We start from the raw sequence: 15898 nt of genomic DNA, 5'->3' as shown, positions 1-15898 counted from the left end.
TTAAGTATAGGTATATTCTGAGTAAATTCTATTTTAATTATATACATGCATGTGTATAAAATGGATTGTAATATAAAATATACATTAGCTTAACATGCAGATTACAAGAAAAAAATATTTACCTAAATTCCAGTTGCACATATATCTATATTGCCTTCCTGTGACACAATTATCTTTTAAGAATAAGTAAATGAATGAAAGAAAAATGTTCTAAGAACTCCATCCAATACAAACTTCCATCTACAAATGAGAAAGAGGCAACAGTAAATGAGAGATAGCTTACTCTATTTTTTAAGGCTTGATATGTGGTTTCTTTTTAGGACCTAGAAAAATGTGTTAATTTATATGAGTACATTGTGTAAGTAGGACTTCAGAGCACTTGACATAATTCTGGGTCTTCTTTTCTAAAAGTACTTGTCTCTGCCAATCATATTTATAAGCGAAGAGTCACTTTTGTCCAGCAATTACAGAAACAGACTATTAAGATAGGCTTATCTTTCAACTATTTAAACATTTCCTACTATCCTAGCAATAACTTTACTTAGTTCACTAACATATCTGTAAGGTCAATGCCTTCTAGAGACTACTTCAATAATCAAAGTTAGTGCTATCAGTAAAGGGAGCTCTAAGCTGGGAAAGCAAACACAATGTATAATGTATGCACCCTGAGCATTATTACATCACTATAAAGGTGGCTCATTCCCTATCTGCAATCGTGAAACTACAGAAAACATTTTGTTGATTTCATATAAATAAACATATGAATACCTCACAGGATGTCTGAAAATTTGAAAATACAGGGCAAATTATTTTATTACTTGTTATAGAACTATTCATAGGGTGATCATATAATTCACTACCCAAACTGGGCCATTTGAGTATAAGAGGAAATTAACCCTAAGACAGCTTGTATGGTCACCCAACTCATGTGGGAAGTCAGCCTGTTTATTGCTCCAAAGATACATTTATACATCAACTATAAGAACTATGACATAATGGAGTTTAAGTCAATGCATGATAAGTAAAATGGAAAAAAAAAGTATGATAGTCCTCTATGCTTCTAAGCATCTTGCATATGAAAACATAATTTCTATGTCACATAGTGTCATATTCCATGATGTATCCTTTGGCTTTGCTCAGAATAGCTGGAATTTTTTTTTTTTTTTTACATAAAGCACACATGGCAACCATGAGAATGTGCCCCTTAGATCTTGGACTGCTGGGAGTGTAAATGACCCAGAGCCCAACTGCTATGCTCTAAAATCCACAGCTACAAGTGCATGAAGGCCATGCCGGGCTACTCCCAGTCAAAGACTGACCACAATATGAATCCTAAAGGCAAGCCCATTTCTGGAAGACAAAGGTCTCCTCTGATGGTCAACTGTGGCTCCAGGACTCCTCAGTAGCCTTATTGAACTTTCCTTAGAAAGGGACAGCAGTCTTAGAGCTTTATCCAACTTTCTTTCCTTCTTTTCTCTCTCAGATTCAGAATTACAATGTGGTCTGAAGGCTCTTCCAACCTCCCTCTAACTCCCTTCCCATTTCCCCTAATCAATTTCTTGCACATTCAATCTCTTCTTGTCTCCTTCTCTGAGGACCCAGACTAAGCACAAACGTTTATTGATACAGACTTGGTTTATACATATTTAAAAACTCTTAACTGCCTTATTTCTAAATACGAAAAATATTTTTAAACTGAGGGCACTTAAATCAGTCATATTCACACACTGAAACTCTAGTATACCTCGAAGAAATATGTATATACTTCCTATAGGATTATGCCAATTTAAATGGAAAAGTTAACAGCATTTAATAAACCTTCAGTATTTGGCTTGAATGTATTTCAATACAGCAGAGAAAACTAAAGCTATTCTTATCCTAGAGATTCACACCTCATAGACTCATCTATAAAATAAGATGTTTATATGATATGCATAACTTTTAAATCTAAAATTCTATGGCTTTTAAAAATTATTTATTAATTTATCTGCTTTTATTTTTTTAAGATTCTCTATCCACTATAGTGGGTGCATGATGTTTTATAGTTTGTAAATATCTCTTTTTCACTAAATCACAGAATTTCAGGGTAGAATGGGTTTTTAAAGGTGCTTAATCCACCCTAGGTGAGATGTATCAGGTTTATCTGACCTAAAGGCAGAAGAAAATTGGGTGGTGCAAGCTGCCCAGTCATATTTCTAACAGCCCATGTAATAATCCATATTTTTGATATCAGAAGTAAGAAGCACCTGTGGCCTCTCACTCTTAAAATTGGCCCACTATCCTAATATTTTATTTTAAAACATTGAGGGCATTACGAAAATCTGAATTACCTTGTTTTGATTATTTCTGATTCTGCCTCCATAAACATTATTTTTTTCCTTCTCTGATCAGATGGGCAAATATATTGTCCATTGCAAGAAAGTTAATAGAAATATATTTTAAACATCCATTAACGTAAGTATTTAAAGTTCTACGAATAGAAAAACGATGACTATATCAGGTCAAGTCAGCTAACTTAACCAAAGAAGGAAGTCATTTGGAAATCATGCTGAGGTTAGGTCAGGCTGGTGAAGTGGAGAAAGTACTAGAATAAGAGACAGCAATGTATGTTTCATTTAGGATTCAGCCTTTAAGAAACTATGTGACCTTTGGAATGCCACCTACCCTCTCACTGTTTCTGCTTCCTCAGCTGTGAAATAAGAGGGTTGCACAAGATGGCTTATGAAGGCCTCCACAGCTAGTTCAACCACATGGATTCCATGTGTATTTCTTATCACACATTATGACTAACACTAAACTATATAGCTCATTTAATACGGTCTAAGAAATACTCAAAACTGAGTGCTTCTCAGATAATATTAAAGGAAGAAATCCCAAATACAAATAATTCAACACGAAGAACAACATCTAGTTCTCTTTTCATTTTTTAAGCATTTGTTAAAATTAGAGACAATTTGAAAGGAAACTGGTATAGGTTAAGGAAAACCAATTCCCAAGCAAATGTTCTACTGACAGGCCCTTTTATAGTCTTCTACAGAGCCAATTAGGACTGGAGTGTGAAAACTATTCTTGTTTCATTCAGTTAGTTTAGGGACAGATGAAGCAGACCGAAGTGTCAAAGTGTTTCCTGTTCTAACGACAGATGGTCAGGCTTGTGTATGAGAGCTAAAAGAGACAATATCCTGCAGGTATAGGGGAAAGGGCAAAAAAGTGCTCTTGGCTTACATTATCTATCCTCACTCACCATCAAAGTCCTCCACCAACAGAACCCAACATGAATTCCAAACCTTGCCCTCAGTTAGCAAGACGACATTCCCATGAAGCACAACATTCCCGTGTCAGCCAAAATTCTATCCAAAGCTCTCCTAAGGTTGTGAGCATAAAAGCTCTACAGCCATTCTTTCCATCTTTCCCCTAGAGAAAGTAAGTTTGAAAACTAGAACAACAGTAGGGTTCCAAAATAAGTAGTTTCCACCACATTTATTTACCCCAGCTGAGAATTTCTTCATACTTAGACAGCCTACAGAATGGAGTTCATCCTTTTAAATCTATTCACATGGCCTCTAGGGCATATGATCATATTAAATGAAAAATAAGTGTAAGTTACTAAAGGAAAAGACAACAAGTGAAAAAGAATATTTCCTTTAGGAAAACATGATAATGGGAAACAGGCACTTTTTATAATAGAATTTGCCACAGGCAGAAAATATCTTATAACTCAGACTTTAAAAATAAAAATGTATTTGCAATTTTCACATCAATATTTACATAAAAACTGACGAGTAAGGCATGCCACTTGGCATAATGACCTATTTTGGAAAAAGTTTTGAACTAAATAAAGATAACATTGCTATAACTCTTTAAAGGTTAATAACAAAATATTTTTAAAAATAATTTCCCATTTTCTGCCAAAAAATCACTATTTTTAATATTTGCATGACTATGAGAAGATAAGTCTTCATAAGTCTTGAATTTAAGCAGCCTAACTGTTAGCAGTGACATTAAGCATCAGAATATTCAGGAAGAGGACTATAGCAGCCTCAGAGAATTGCTTTCATAGATAAAGGTGCCTCACTGCGCTTATGCAACAGCAAAAACTCAGCATGAGAAAAACGATCTATGAAAGGAATTAAATTTTCCACCGGCGGTTGGTGCTACCCTGTTAATAACTATAAAGACACTAAAACATAATTTCTATTGATGAAGACTACAATGATAACACACATTACAACTAATTTTTTTAAGTTGTGGGATCTGTGATTTGGAGACTAACGTCTTTCAAAGCCTCATATGGATTTTATGAGGCTCCTAATGCCCACAAGTAATAAACAACCAACTAGAGTGGTCAGAGGACTGAGCAACATCTTTCACTAGAAAAACAAATTATTTCAAGAGCATTTTAGGTATATTATTTACTATAAAGAATAATCTGCAAAGAAAAATGCACAGACAATTCTTACGAAGCCTGTTATGATTGTTTAAAATATGACTACTGTCACACATAAAAAATGAGATCTAGGCTTACAGTTACATAAAAATTATATAAAGCAACTTGACAGATCATACCTTTTTCAGGAACCGGACTCCATAGGTAAATACATAAAGGTAAAATGAAAATCTCCACCTGTAGAAGGTTAAAAAAAATTCCATGACATTCAGTTTATATAGTTCACAGCATATTTTGAAATATGTGCATGAAAAAGTCCATTATATTTGCCCCCCCAACTCCTACCCCCGCCCTTGCCCCAACCAGGGATTAAATTTAATGAGCAATTTCAGTGCTAGCTGAACACATACACAACACTCATGTGCATGGGTTACTGTAAATTTTTAAATATTAATAATTATATTCACAACTTTCACTTAGTTAATTTACCTATTTGCTTATCTTCTCCTTCCCTATGTGAATTTCCTCTTGTTAATTACTCATGAAGGGATATATTTCAATAATATGGAGGTGTATGTAAGATAGTGTTGAATTCTGTCTGATTCAGATATTAACTCGACTTAACTGAGGTTCATATTTGTTTTAAAAATAAAAATCTTAATATTTGTCAATCAGACGTTTGTCTTCATCTTTTAACAAATCTTTATCGACATCTTTGTGGATGTCACTAAAGGAACACATTTGAGATCTAAATCATCAACCTGATACAGGACTGTTAATGATAACTTTATACCATTCCAAACTAGCTGTTAGACTTTCACTTTTTTAAATGAGGAAACAATTTTAAGTTCTTTTTCAATTTTAAATGAATGTTTAAGTCTTTCAAAATATGACTTTATTTATACAGATTTTATATAAATCAATTAGATAGATACCGCAATAATAATCTTAGCATATTACTCAATTCCCAATTTTATTTCTTATATTTTGTGACTGTGAATAGCTGTGCCTTTCAAACCTGGCTAGATTTCACTAAATAGCATTCCTCAGGTTACAGTGTTCATGGTACTGTGGGTGATAAGTTATGGATGACCTCAAAGGAGAAAGTGACTAGTCAACTTCAAGCTACGAGGCAAACTACTCTTTGTGTTTGCAACTCATGTAAAAATTTCAAATAAGGTGGAAAAAAAGGGGTTATTTTAGGAAATAATTCAAGTTATAGACAAAATTTCCTGGAAGAAATTACAGCTACATTTAGGTGGAGGGAGAGCTGAGACCCTGCAGCAGACATAAGTGTCCCTCAGAGTTGTACTCCTGGGCTGAGTGACTCTTCCAACATTCTGAAATTCAAGTCAGAACTAACATTTAGAGAAGAGCTTAGAACTTCAGGGCTGAAAATCTTTAACTAATAATTCATTAAACCAGAATTCAGGAAGAAACAATAAAAACTGATAGAAGCAGTAATGATTCAACAAAAGCTTCCAAATCATGTAAAAAAAAGCAATGATTCTAAAACCTCAAACAAAAACTCTCTTGTAAGTAAAGGCACTTCACTAACTGCAGAATCAAAATCAAGAACTTAAGTTTAATTCCAACTTATCAGTTTTTGGTGGTTGTGGGTGAGAGTGTCTGTGTGTTTCTTTCTGTTTGGACATACAAAATCTAGATCAGAAGCTAAGACTAGGTATGGCTTCAAGGGCATGTAACTTGTATAGTCGCATAAGGTCCCCTGCTTGATTTAACGATTTGCTGTCACCATCTTGAAATTCTTAATAATTGTTGAACAAGGGGCCCCATAGTTTATTTTACATTGGGCCCTGCAAATTATGTAGCTTGTTCTGGTTAAGACACATAGATTCTCCAAACTTTGGACAAATCTATTAATATCCCTTGACTTCAGTTCCATCTCTGTAATGGGGGGGTGGGTAGGTTTATATTACACTGTGTTTGATATTATACTGTTTTGATATTATACTGGTGACTCAAGGATTTGACAACACAAGTAATCTCCGCTTCTCTCTAGTCCCTCTCACTATCTATTATATTAATCCAACCTACTCCATGAATTTGCAGTCACTTTTCTGACCCCTGAAGACAACTAAGTCTGTAACTCCTAGATTTAATAATTTATAACAGCTGTTTCAGCTTTAAGATTCTTTTATTAATAGGCTGTGATCATGCAGTTTTTATGTAAAACAAAAATTTTATGGAGGTCATTGGAATTCCTACAATAACTTATGTATCTACATTTTATTTTATCACTAAAATGACCCAGTTTTCAGAAGACATAGGTTCTATTACAGAAACACAGATGTCTCCATCATTTGAATAACAACTTGTGATGAATATTTACAAGAAAGAATTTCCTTCCATAAAATATCTGCAAGAAGTAAAATTTTCAAGCATTTTGCCATATGCAGAAAGTACTTTTTTTAAATTTTGTGTAGATTCATGTAAGTTACAGGTGTATAGCAGCCAGCCCCTGATAGGGCCTTCCCCAACCTCTCACAAAAACATCTATAAAAAGAGAGATAAATAAAGGTGTATGCAACCACAAAAAGGAAGATAAAACCTTCAACGTATTACGAGGATCGGAGAAAAACTTTTACAGCAGAAAGAAGAAGAAAATTAGATTTTTAAAATGTAATCAGAGGCAATGAGAAACAAGGTATGGGTCTTGAAGGAAGTATGAAAATCTTTGTATATCTTCCTTACTCCACTTTCTGCTATCTTGCACAAAAATGCAAAAACCTGTTTCAGTCAGAACCCTAGACAGATCTCTGTCATGAATCATGCTTTTTGAGGCAGCAGGAGAATCCCCCACCCCATCAATTAGTGACTGCTACTTTCAAATGATGTAGTACTTAGCATCCTGTGAGTTTTAGTTGCAGAAATGCAGATTTATGGACAAGATGATATGATGGTGTTGCATTCTGGGGATTGGATTCTTATACAATCAGTAACAGAGTAACAGAGAACAGAGAACAAGGCTTTGGAGATAGCTACATTAGACGAAACTCTTTTAATTCACTGAGAATCCACCAGAGCCTATAAACATCAACCTGCTACAAGATCAGAGATCTAAAAAAGAAGTTTTATTGGCAAATAGAGGACAGAGAGTGAGGCCAAGAGCAACTCATGCACCTTCTCTGTGAGCAGATCTAGATGGATATTTTCAAACTCAAGAATAATGAGAATAACAGCTAAATGTCAACAGAGGGCTACTAAGAAGTACTGAATAAGCATTTAAAGAAAAGAGCATGGTAAAGATTGAAAGAAAGAACCATTCCCCCCCAAAATGACTTCTTAAAGGAATTTAATATAAATTTTAGAAAAGTATTTGGCATTGTTAACATGATACAAGAAGACATGTCCCTTAAAAATAAAAGTAGAAAGTTATAAATCAGTAAAAGACTACTGGGTAAGATAGAAAGAGATTATAGGTGAAATAAAGAAGCTAAAAATGAAGTGACAGACTTATTATCCATACAGTTGAGGAGGGGGTAAATACATACCAAGTAAAGTTAAATCATCGAGGTAGAAGATAAACACGTACATCAAGCCAGAGAAAAGAACCAATGGATGAAAGAAGACCCTAGATCTGGAGGACCAGAAAAAACAAGTCTAATTATAGTTGTTTTTGAGAAAACACAAATGAAGAACTGAAATAGGAGTAATAATCAGAGACACAATTGAAGGAGAAAAACTGCACCGAAAAGAAAGAAAGAAATCGTATTCTAAACAATACACAATTCAAAGCCACACTCTGACAACAATTATGAGTCCCAGGGTTAAAATAAAATTTTAAAAAATTTATCAGTATTCAGACATGAAAACAAAACAACACATAAATCAAACGAAAATTAGTCATCATTAAAGGAACAAATGTCCAGTTGATCTTAAATTTCTCCTGTGTATTACTAAATTATAGAAGAAAGAGAAGACTCAATCAAAGAAAGCTATTGCCTGCCAAACTGCCTTTCATTTGTAAGGGAATATGAAAAATAGTCTCCCATATTCAAAGGCTCTGAAAATACATTATTCATTAACCTTTGCTAAAAAATTACTTGAGTCATTCCAATCCTCTGAGATATAAATAAAAATTAAGAATTCAAAAAGTATAATTTTAGAATAAAAAGCCCATGGTTAGCAACATAAATAATTGCTCTAAATTTCAATTAAATGCTGTTGTTCTTAAGGGATAATATAAAATATTTAAAAAGAATAATAATAAAATGAATCCTCAGATTATATTAATGAAAACAGGGAATGAAGAAGGAAAGCATTAAATTTATTCTCATAGGAAAATTTCTAAAGACACTGTTGTTATAACAAATAATGTTCCTTTAAAAACAAAGATGACTCCTGGTTAAAGATGGCAAATCAAATGCATGAATTTACCTTTGTGCCTTTATGAATGTAACACTACTAAGGCAGAAGAGGGATTTTGTTAAGGTAAGCATAAACTCACAAGGACGCAGAAAACAGAAGTGGGACACTCACCCCATTTTGGAGCCAGGGAAGCAGAAGGTGAATGGCAGTCTAGGTAGCAGAAGCAGGAGCTGGATCCTGAGCTGTTGATAGAGGATGCTAAGAAGCACCACAGAATCCCCGAAAGACTCCAGATGAGGAACTCACTCTACCAGGTGGGAACTTCTATTGGAAACAGAGGCCTAGGGATTAGCTTGCCCAAGGCCACACTGTTGCTAAGTGCCAAAACCAGGACACACACCTAACCAATGCAGCACTGAATCTAAAGCCCACTCTCAAATTCCACAGAATTAGAGTGCACTTCCTTTGCCCAGAGAAGTCAATGTGTTCCACTGCATTTGTTTGCACGTGGAAACCTTTTACATCCATCAAACTTGAAAATTAGAATGGAAAGGTAGTATAAAGTATCATCCGCTGAATCTAACTTATTGTTCTTATACAGCAAACTGAAAGGGCTCTTTTTAAAATTCAAGACTAATAAAATGTGCCATAAATGCAGAGAATCAGATAGTTGGGATCTTGTACCTTGCTGCCAGGTGCCATCCAACTGGCACAGGGATCCTAATTTCTAGAAGAGGCAGAAGCAGGGGTAAACAACCAGTGTAGCTCCCTGAACTCAACTCAGCACACCATTCTAGAAAGAGCAGGGCAGGCATATGGAGCCATTTTATTCACATTTCTAGGGTGCTTCCTCTGGGCCAGGAGCTATTCTAAGCACTTTACAAAGAGAAAGTCACTTATTGAAACTAACCCATACAAGGTTGGTACTATTGTAATTCATTCCCTCCCTCCCTCCCTCTCTCTCTCTCTACCCACCCCCCCCTCAAGGAAACATGCACAGAGTGGTTTATCAACTTGGTAAAGGTCAGCCAGGACTGGAGACTAGGCAGTTTGGTTCCAGTATTCCAGCTCTTAACCTTTAGGCTATATACACTGCTTCTTCCTGATTTTATACACCTGAAAATTGGTGTTTCTAATGGAGGAAACACTGATGGACATCACATAATAATAGTCCCCGTCCTGGTTATTAGAAACTGGCTGCTTGCAAAACTGGAGACAGAGAAGGACTGCTCTGGTGCTTTTTTTTTTTGTCCCCCCCGCCCCCCAATACTAGGGCAGTGAAAACAATTTTAAGCTTGTCAGCAAAAGTGCACAGTAATTATCCAGGGGGCCCTTCTCCATCTTACCCACTCATCCTCTCTACCTGCTGAAACACTATCTCTCCTTCAGGATTCATGTCAAATGCTAGTTAGTTACTCCATGAAGCCACCTTTTTTGAATGTTGCAACATTAAAACCACTGTAATTCTCTAGTGATGAGTTCCTTACCTCTTTGTCTCATCTTTGATTACAGCCACAAGCCTCTCACTTGCTTGTGAGTTCTAAGTGGGTAAGACTCAGTCTTATTTATCCTCACATTTCTGATAGCAAACATAATGTTTTATGAAAAATAGCTCCTAAATTGACAACTGAATTTTTACTAAAGGTATGAGTGCTCCTTTCATTTACTTACTTTTAAGTTTATTTTAACCAAAATAGTCCATCAAATAATTTTATCAATTGTTTTCAGGAACTGTGCAAAACATCAAAAAAGGGAAAAGACAACAAATACATCTAATGCAATTTTTTAAATAATATAAAATTTGGAATCAGAGACTCAACTCTGGAATGGTCTAAATAATAAAAAACACTGTTATTGAGTGCAAAACCAGGACACATTATTAGAGCCCAAAAAAATTAGTAGTGTGTAGTTCCTCTGATTCTGAAATGGAATTTATTAATTTTGAGACAATTCTCATTTTCGCTGTTCCATCATCTAAACAAAGATTAACTCATTTCTTATCAAATAACATGAAGAGTAATAGGGTTTTTATCTTTTCTTTCATAAAATTTATCATTTAATATAAATCATGCCACTAAATCTTGCAAATTATTACAAATGAAGTAAAACTATAAAGTTAGATGAATAAACAGAATATAATTCGAAATAAATTAGTGTAGACTTATTACATTGACACTTTAAAATATATAAATCCATCCTTTTACCTCTAAGCACAAAGTGGATGAAATTTCTATTTTTCTACTAAAATCTCAGAGCTGATGACTTTAATAAGATATGAACAAAGATACAATATAAACATATTATACTCATATTTTGTTACTTCTCCAGTCAAGTACAACTGGACTTATAAAAACCCTTCAAAGGAGTTTCTGTATCATATCTGACATATTTACTTCCACAAAGTTTTGAAGTGAAGCAACTGTAGTTTCAAGCTGGATGGCAAAACTCATCTTCATGAAGTGAACAGTATTTCTACTTACTAGGTTTTCTTTGAGGATCACTGACTTTAAAAAAAAAAAAAGAAAGAAAGAACAGAAAACAAAAACAATAACAGCTGGCATTTCTTGAGAACTTACTTTATGCCTGGTACCATCACAAGAATTTTACACCTTGTGAGAACCCTACGGGGCAGATGCTACATCATTCCCATTTTACAAAGAAGGAGAGAGGATTTAGGTAGCGTGCCTAAAAACACAGTTAGCAAGTGGTGAATTTGGGATTCAAATCTAGGCAAGCTGATTCCAGAGACCATGCTCCTCACTATTAAATGTTTCCTTTTTTTTAACACGAAAATTAAAATAAAACTTAATTTTTTTTATAAGTAACAATACTCTCCAGCTCTTTTCCTCATGATATTACACAAAATCAGTGGAATTACTCTGACAGCTGCCATCTCCATTTCAGCTCCTTTTCTACGCTAAGGAAGGAGGGCCAACACGACTTTCTCTGCTGCCTCTTCTTCCTTTCTATGCATGATGTAAAGCGCACACTCAAAGTGAAATGACTTAGCTAGAATCCCTTTTAGAGTTGGTGTCATGAATGTATGCTGTTTATCCTAGTGGGAAAACAGCTCACTGAGGGTAAGGATTTGGCCCTATGGGTGTTGTATAACATTAGTATATTTCTGTGCTCATAAATCAGATGTATCCATCCCCGTTTTTTATTTCCTCGAACACAAAATTGTTCTGAACAGTTAGGCAGGGACCCCTGGGAGTCCAGCCACACCCTTTTTCTATAGATGAGGACACTGGCTCCAGAGAATTGTGCAACTTTTCTACATTCTCAGGAAACTTGTTGAAAGAAAACAGGTCCCTCCATTTTTCACACCAGGTCTCCTTCATCTATATCCTGTGGCTTTGTGGTCTTAAAATAAAAAATGGAAATGGATAATTATACCATAAGTTTCAGAAAATACTCAGTAGATATCTGATATACCACCTAGTCTCTGAGGAGGCAGTACAATGCATATTAGTGTATAGACATGCAATTTCACAAATTAAACTAACACCTACATTTTTTACAAAGTCACAGGTTTTGAACTCTGTTTGTTTGTTTGTTTGGTTGCTTAGGTAGCTGGATTTTTGGTTTGTAGAACAAAATGAGACCCTTCTCTTGTTTTGCTCTTAGTAAGTCTAACAAAACCATCAGGCATCACTGAATCATGCAAATGATACAGACACATACTTTTTTTGTTCCATAGGCTTTTAGCCAAAATGCCTCCCTCCAAAGATTAGTTTTCTTTACTTTTAGGATGCAATATTTTGAAGTGAGGGATAGAAAGACCTGAAGTCTTAGTTAACTAATTGGTTTATCTAAGAAAAAAATTTTAAAGCTATAACATGATTTTTTACAGGTCAGTATTTTTTTCAAGCTGTTACTAGGACACTAACTTTATTACATGAGTACAATAGAGATGTTCATCATCTAGGGAGAAAAGTAAATTAATTCTAGTTTGAAAACATCCCATATATCTTAAAAAATGATATAGAGGTAAAATGAAAAATTCTTTTGGGAACTCTGATATCCAATCTAAATTTCTGGGATAGCTTTCAAACTTTCATTAGATTAGGAGTCCAAAGAATACTCTATCTAGTGAGAGTAAAAGATGTTACTCTTCCCATGGACCAATTATGCAGACTTGAGCTTTAGCCTCAAAGCAAACATTTCCTGAATTATTTCTGCCTCCATCAATAATTAACTCTGTGACTCCAAATAGTTTTCCACATTTGCTGAAGGCTCAGCTGTTTCTCTGTTTGAGAAGCAACAGACTTAACAATGCAAAGTCACTGAGGTTGGAGGTAGGTCAAACCTGTTCACTTTTCATTCTCAGATCAAATGCGAACTTAATTTGAGCAGAAACAGCCTTCACTAAATCATTGATTCAAAAAACAGACCAAGCACTTATGTAAAATTTGGTAATATGCAAAACAATGCTATGTATCTCATAAATATATGTTAATATACATACATGCACATACACATATAAGTAGCATAACAATAAAGAAGGCAATATAAATCCCAAATTCAGGATAGAGATTACCTCTGGAGGATAAAGGAGACAGAGACAGCATATACAGAGAGCTTCAAGTGCATCTGTAATATTTTAGTCCTTTAAAACAGGATTAGAGCTGAGTGTTGTCTTTGTTATATTGTCATTGTTATTTAAAATTTTTTTATTATTAAAAGATAATGTGAATAAGAATTATGCTCACTCAAGTCATACCTAGAAACCACCTAGAAACCATGAATGACTTGTTTTTTTTTTAATGCCATCGCCCAAGCATCCTTTTCTAAGCATAATTAATTTTACTCTTTTCCTGTCATTATATTCACGCTTTTAAGACTAAATTGCTATTGGAAATGTTTCAGATATTGAATGAGTTTTATACCTAGTTCTAAATCTACTGTGCTCAGTTTCTTAAATTTAACTACTTTGATTTGGATATGGGTTTTTTTAAATGCTTTGTTGATGGGTTCTATTAGCAGTTAAATTATATTCTTCATTGGGATCCAACTTTTTCTCTCCTTGTCTAGCACCCAGCCAGGTAAAATTCAGCATTACTGGTATTTGTTTTCTCATCAGTCTATCCAACACCAGTATCAGTCTCCCACAATCTACTCAAAATATATCTGCCAAAAATCAATGTCAAATTACACTTCTTTTAGGTCAGTCTGCCTATAAACTCTCTCTCATTTCTCTGAAAATTCCCTTGAATATAGACTAATCCTATAATTGTGACCTTAAAGTCCATTTATATTCAAGTTTGAATGGCCATGATTTGTGAAAATCAGAAAAAAGTAAAAGAGCATTTTTTAACTAACACTTATCTAGGGTAAAGATAAAAAAAAAAAAGGAATAAAACCAAGATTGCTTCCCTGTTGCCAAAAATAAATTTAGTCAATATGACTTTGGAGTATGCACTTGTAAATGTCACAATTCTTGAGTGTGTGGTTCACACAAAAGCAGTCAAATATTTACTATCATCTAGGTCAAACTAATGTTCTATGTCCTTTGAGCATCAAGTGCTTTCACAATAATTTTTTTTCTTATCTGAAAGCCAACTGAAGACAAAGAGTCATTTGTTCAGCACCGATGCTGCGATTGCACGGGAAAGAAGAAAACAGGAAATCATGCTACTTAAGTTTTCAAAATGTACATACTTTTGAGTTTGAGAAAGAAATTAATTTGCCCCTCTCGACTGCCCTGTTTGGTGTCAGTTTTCTGCCACAGGCTCCACTGCACATCTCATAACTGGCCATGAGACTGAGCAGACCTTTCACAGGGATATGGGTGGGGACCTTCACTTATCCCTAAATCCTGCCTACAACTCTAGCATAAAATTTCTTTAGTTTTTCTCATCTGAAAAAGGGGACTAAAATACCTACTTTTCAGGGTTGGAATGAGAAGTGGGAAAAAATAGTTTAAAATACAGAGAGATGGGCAAAAATGAATTCTAGGTTGACTAGACTCATTAATTTAACTTGCCCCGACAGACCACTCTCGCCATGCAAACATTTAAAATCATGTTGTCACACCTGGGATTTTTTTTTTTTAATCTTTTTTCCCTGCCCACACCCACCCTCCTCTCATCACATCCCAGTTCCTTCAGACCTTTCACCACTACACTCTCATTCTGGACTTTTCAGTTGTCTATAAAGAATATTTATGTGAACATGTAAATGTAGAAGTTTATGTCTGTGTATGTATGTATATATGCATATACACACATATACACGTATGCAGATTTATTTTATACAAATATATGTATGTGTATACACACATATCTATGTATGTGTATATAAGTTAAATCTATGAATGTCAAGGATCTTCCAGCTGGAAACAAATATAGGTACATAGGTTTCTGACTCAATATCTACTACTTGAGAGGATGATGTTCTTGCTTCTTCCACTTACAGAGAAAGGGACATAATCAGACTAACAATCTGTCACCACTGAGGTTTTCCCTCTTGAAAAAGTCAGTCAACCTACACTTTTTTTCATAAGAGAATAAGCCATTTTATAAAACTGAATCCAGTTAAAACACAATGAAATTCGTGGCGAACTGGTTGAAGTCATGTGCGTAGCACACCGATTGAAAGAATAGCGAGTTGCCCATACACCTGCTATATACTGCAGCACCTCATGCTCATATTTTAAACAGCTAGGAACCTCGTGAGACTGAGCTGTCCACTTCAAAGTAGCATAACGATGTCTCATACCAGCTCGTATTACATATTGACTGTTAAGCTATATGGCAAGTCCTCATTTAACATCATCAGTAAGTTCTGCAACTTTAAGCAAAATGATGTATAATGAAACCCATTTTACCAGAGGCTAATTGATGTAAGCAAGAGTGAAGCTTCTTGTCATCATTATAATGAAACAATATTATAAAAAAAGAAATAAAGATGTTATTTGAGGGCCTGCTGTACTTAGAAAATAATAAGAAGCATGGAAAAAATGGGATAAGCATGAGATTGCCAAACAGGAGACATTGTAATCATCCTCTGATGCTCTCAGGGTGATCTTGGGCAAGTTCAAGTCTCTCTTCTGGAGAAGCAATCAGACCTTTAAGGCTCTTTGAACTTTTAGACTGCGAGTCTAAGTCATACTTTGATTCTGCAATAGTTGATAAAACTGGCCATTTTGTTTTGCTTGAATCACTGTTGCTTTGCTCT

At 34.8% G+C, this 15898-nt stretch overlaps 1 protein-coding gene across 1 annotated transcript in view; it reads right to left on the bottom strand.

Annotated features, from left to right (window-relative positions):
• CERS6 (ceramide synthase 6) overlaps positions 1 to 15898 on the bottom strand; it is a 262202-nt gene that overhangs the window by 111938 nt on the left and 134366 nt on the right. Inside the window, exon 4 of the mRNA XM_006921161.3 lies at positions 4567 to 4624. Coding sequence (XP_006921223.1) covers positions 4567 to 4624 — 58 coding nt within the window. The remainder of the gene's footprint in view (positions 1 to 4566; positions 4625 to 15898) is intronic.

This window comes from Pteropus alecto, unplaced genomic scaffold (assembly GCF_000325575.1).
Source record: "Pteropus alecto unplaced genomic scaffold, ASM32557v1 scaffold3, whole genome shotgun sequence".
Lineage (NCBI taxonomy): Eukaryota > Metazoa > Chordata > Mammalia > Chiroptera > Pteropodidae > Pteropus > Pteropus alecto.
This window is presented reverse-complemented; position numbering and strand designations above follow the sequence as displayed.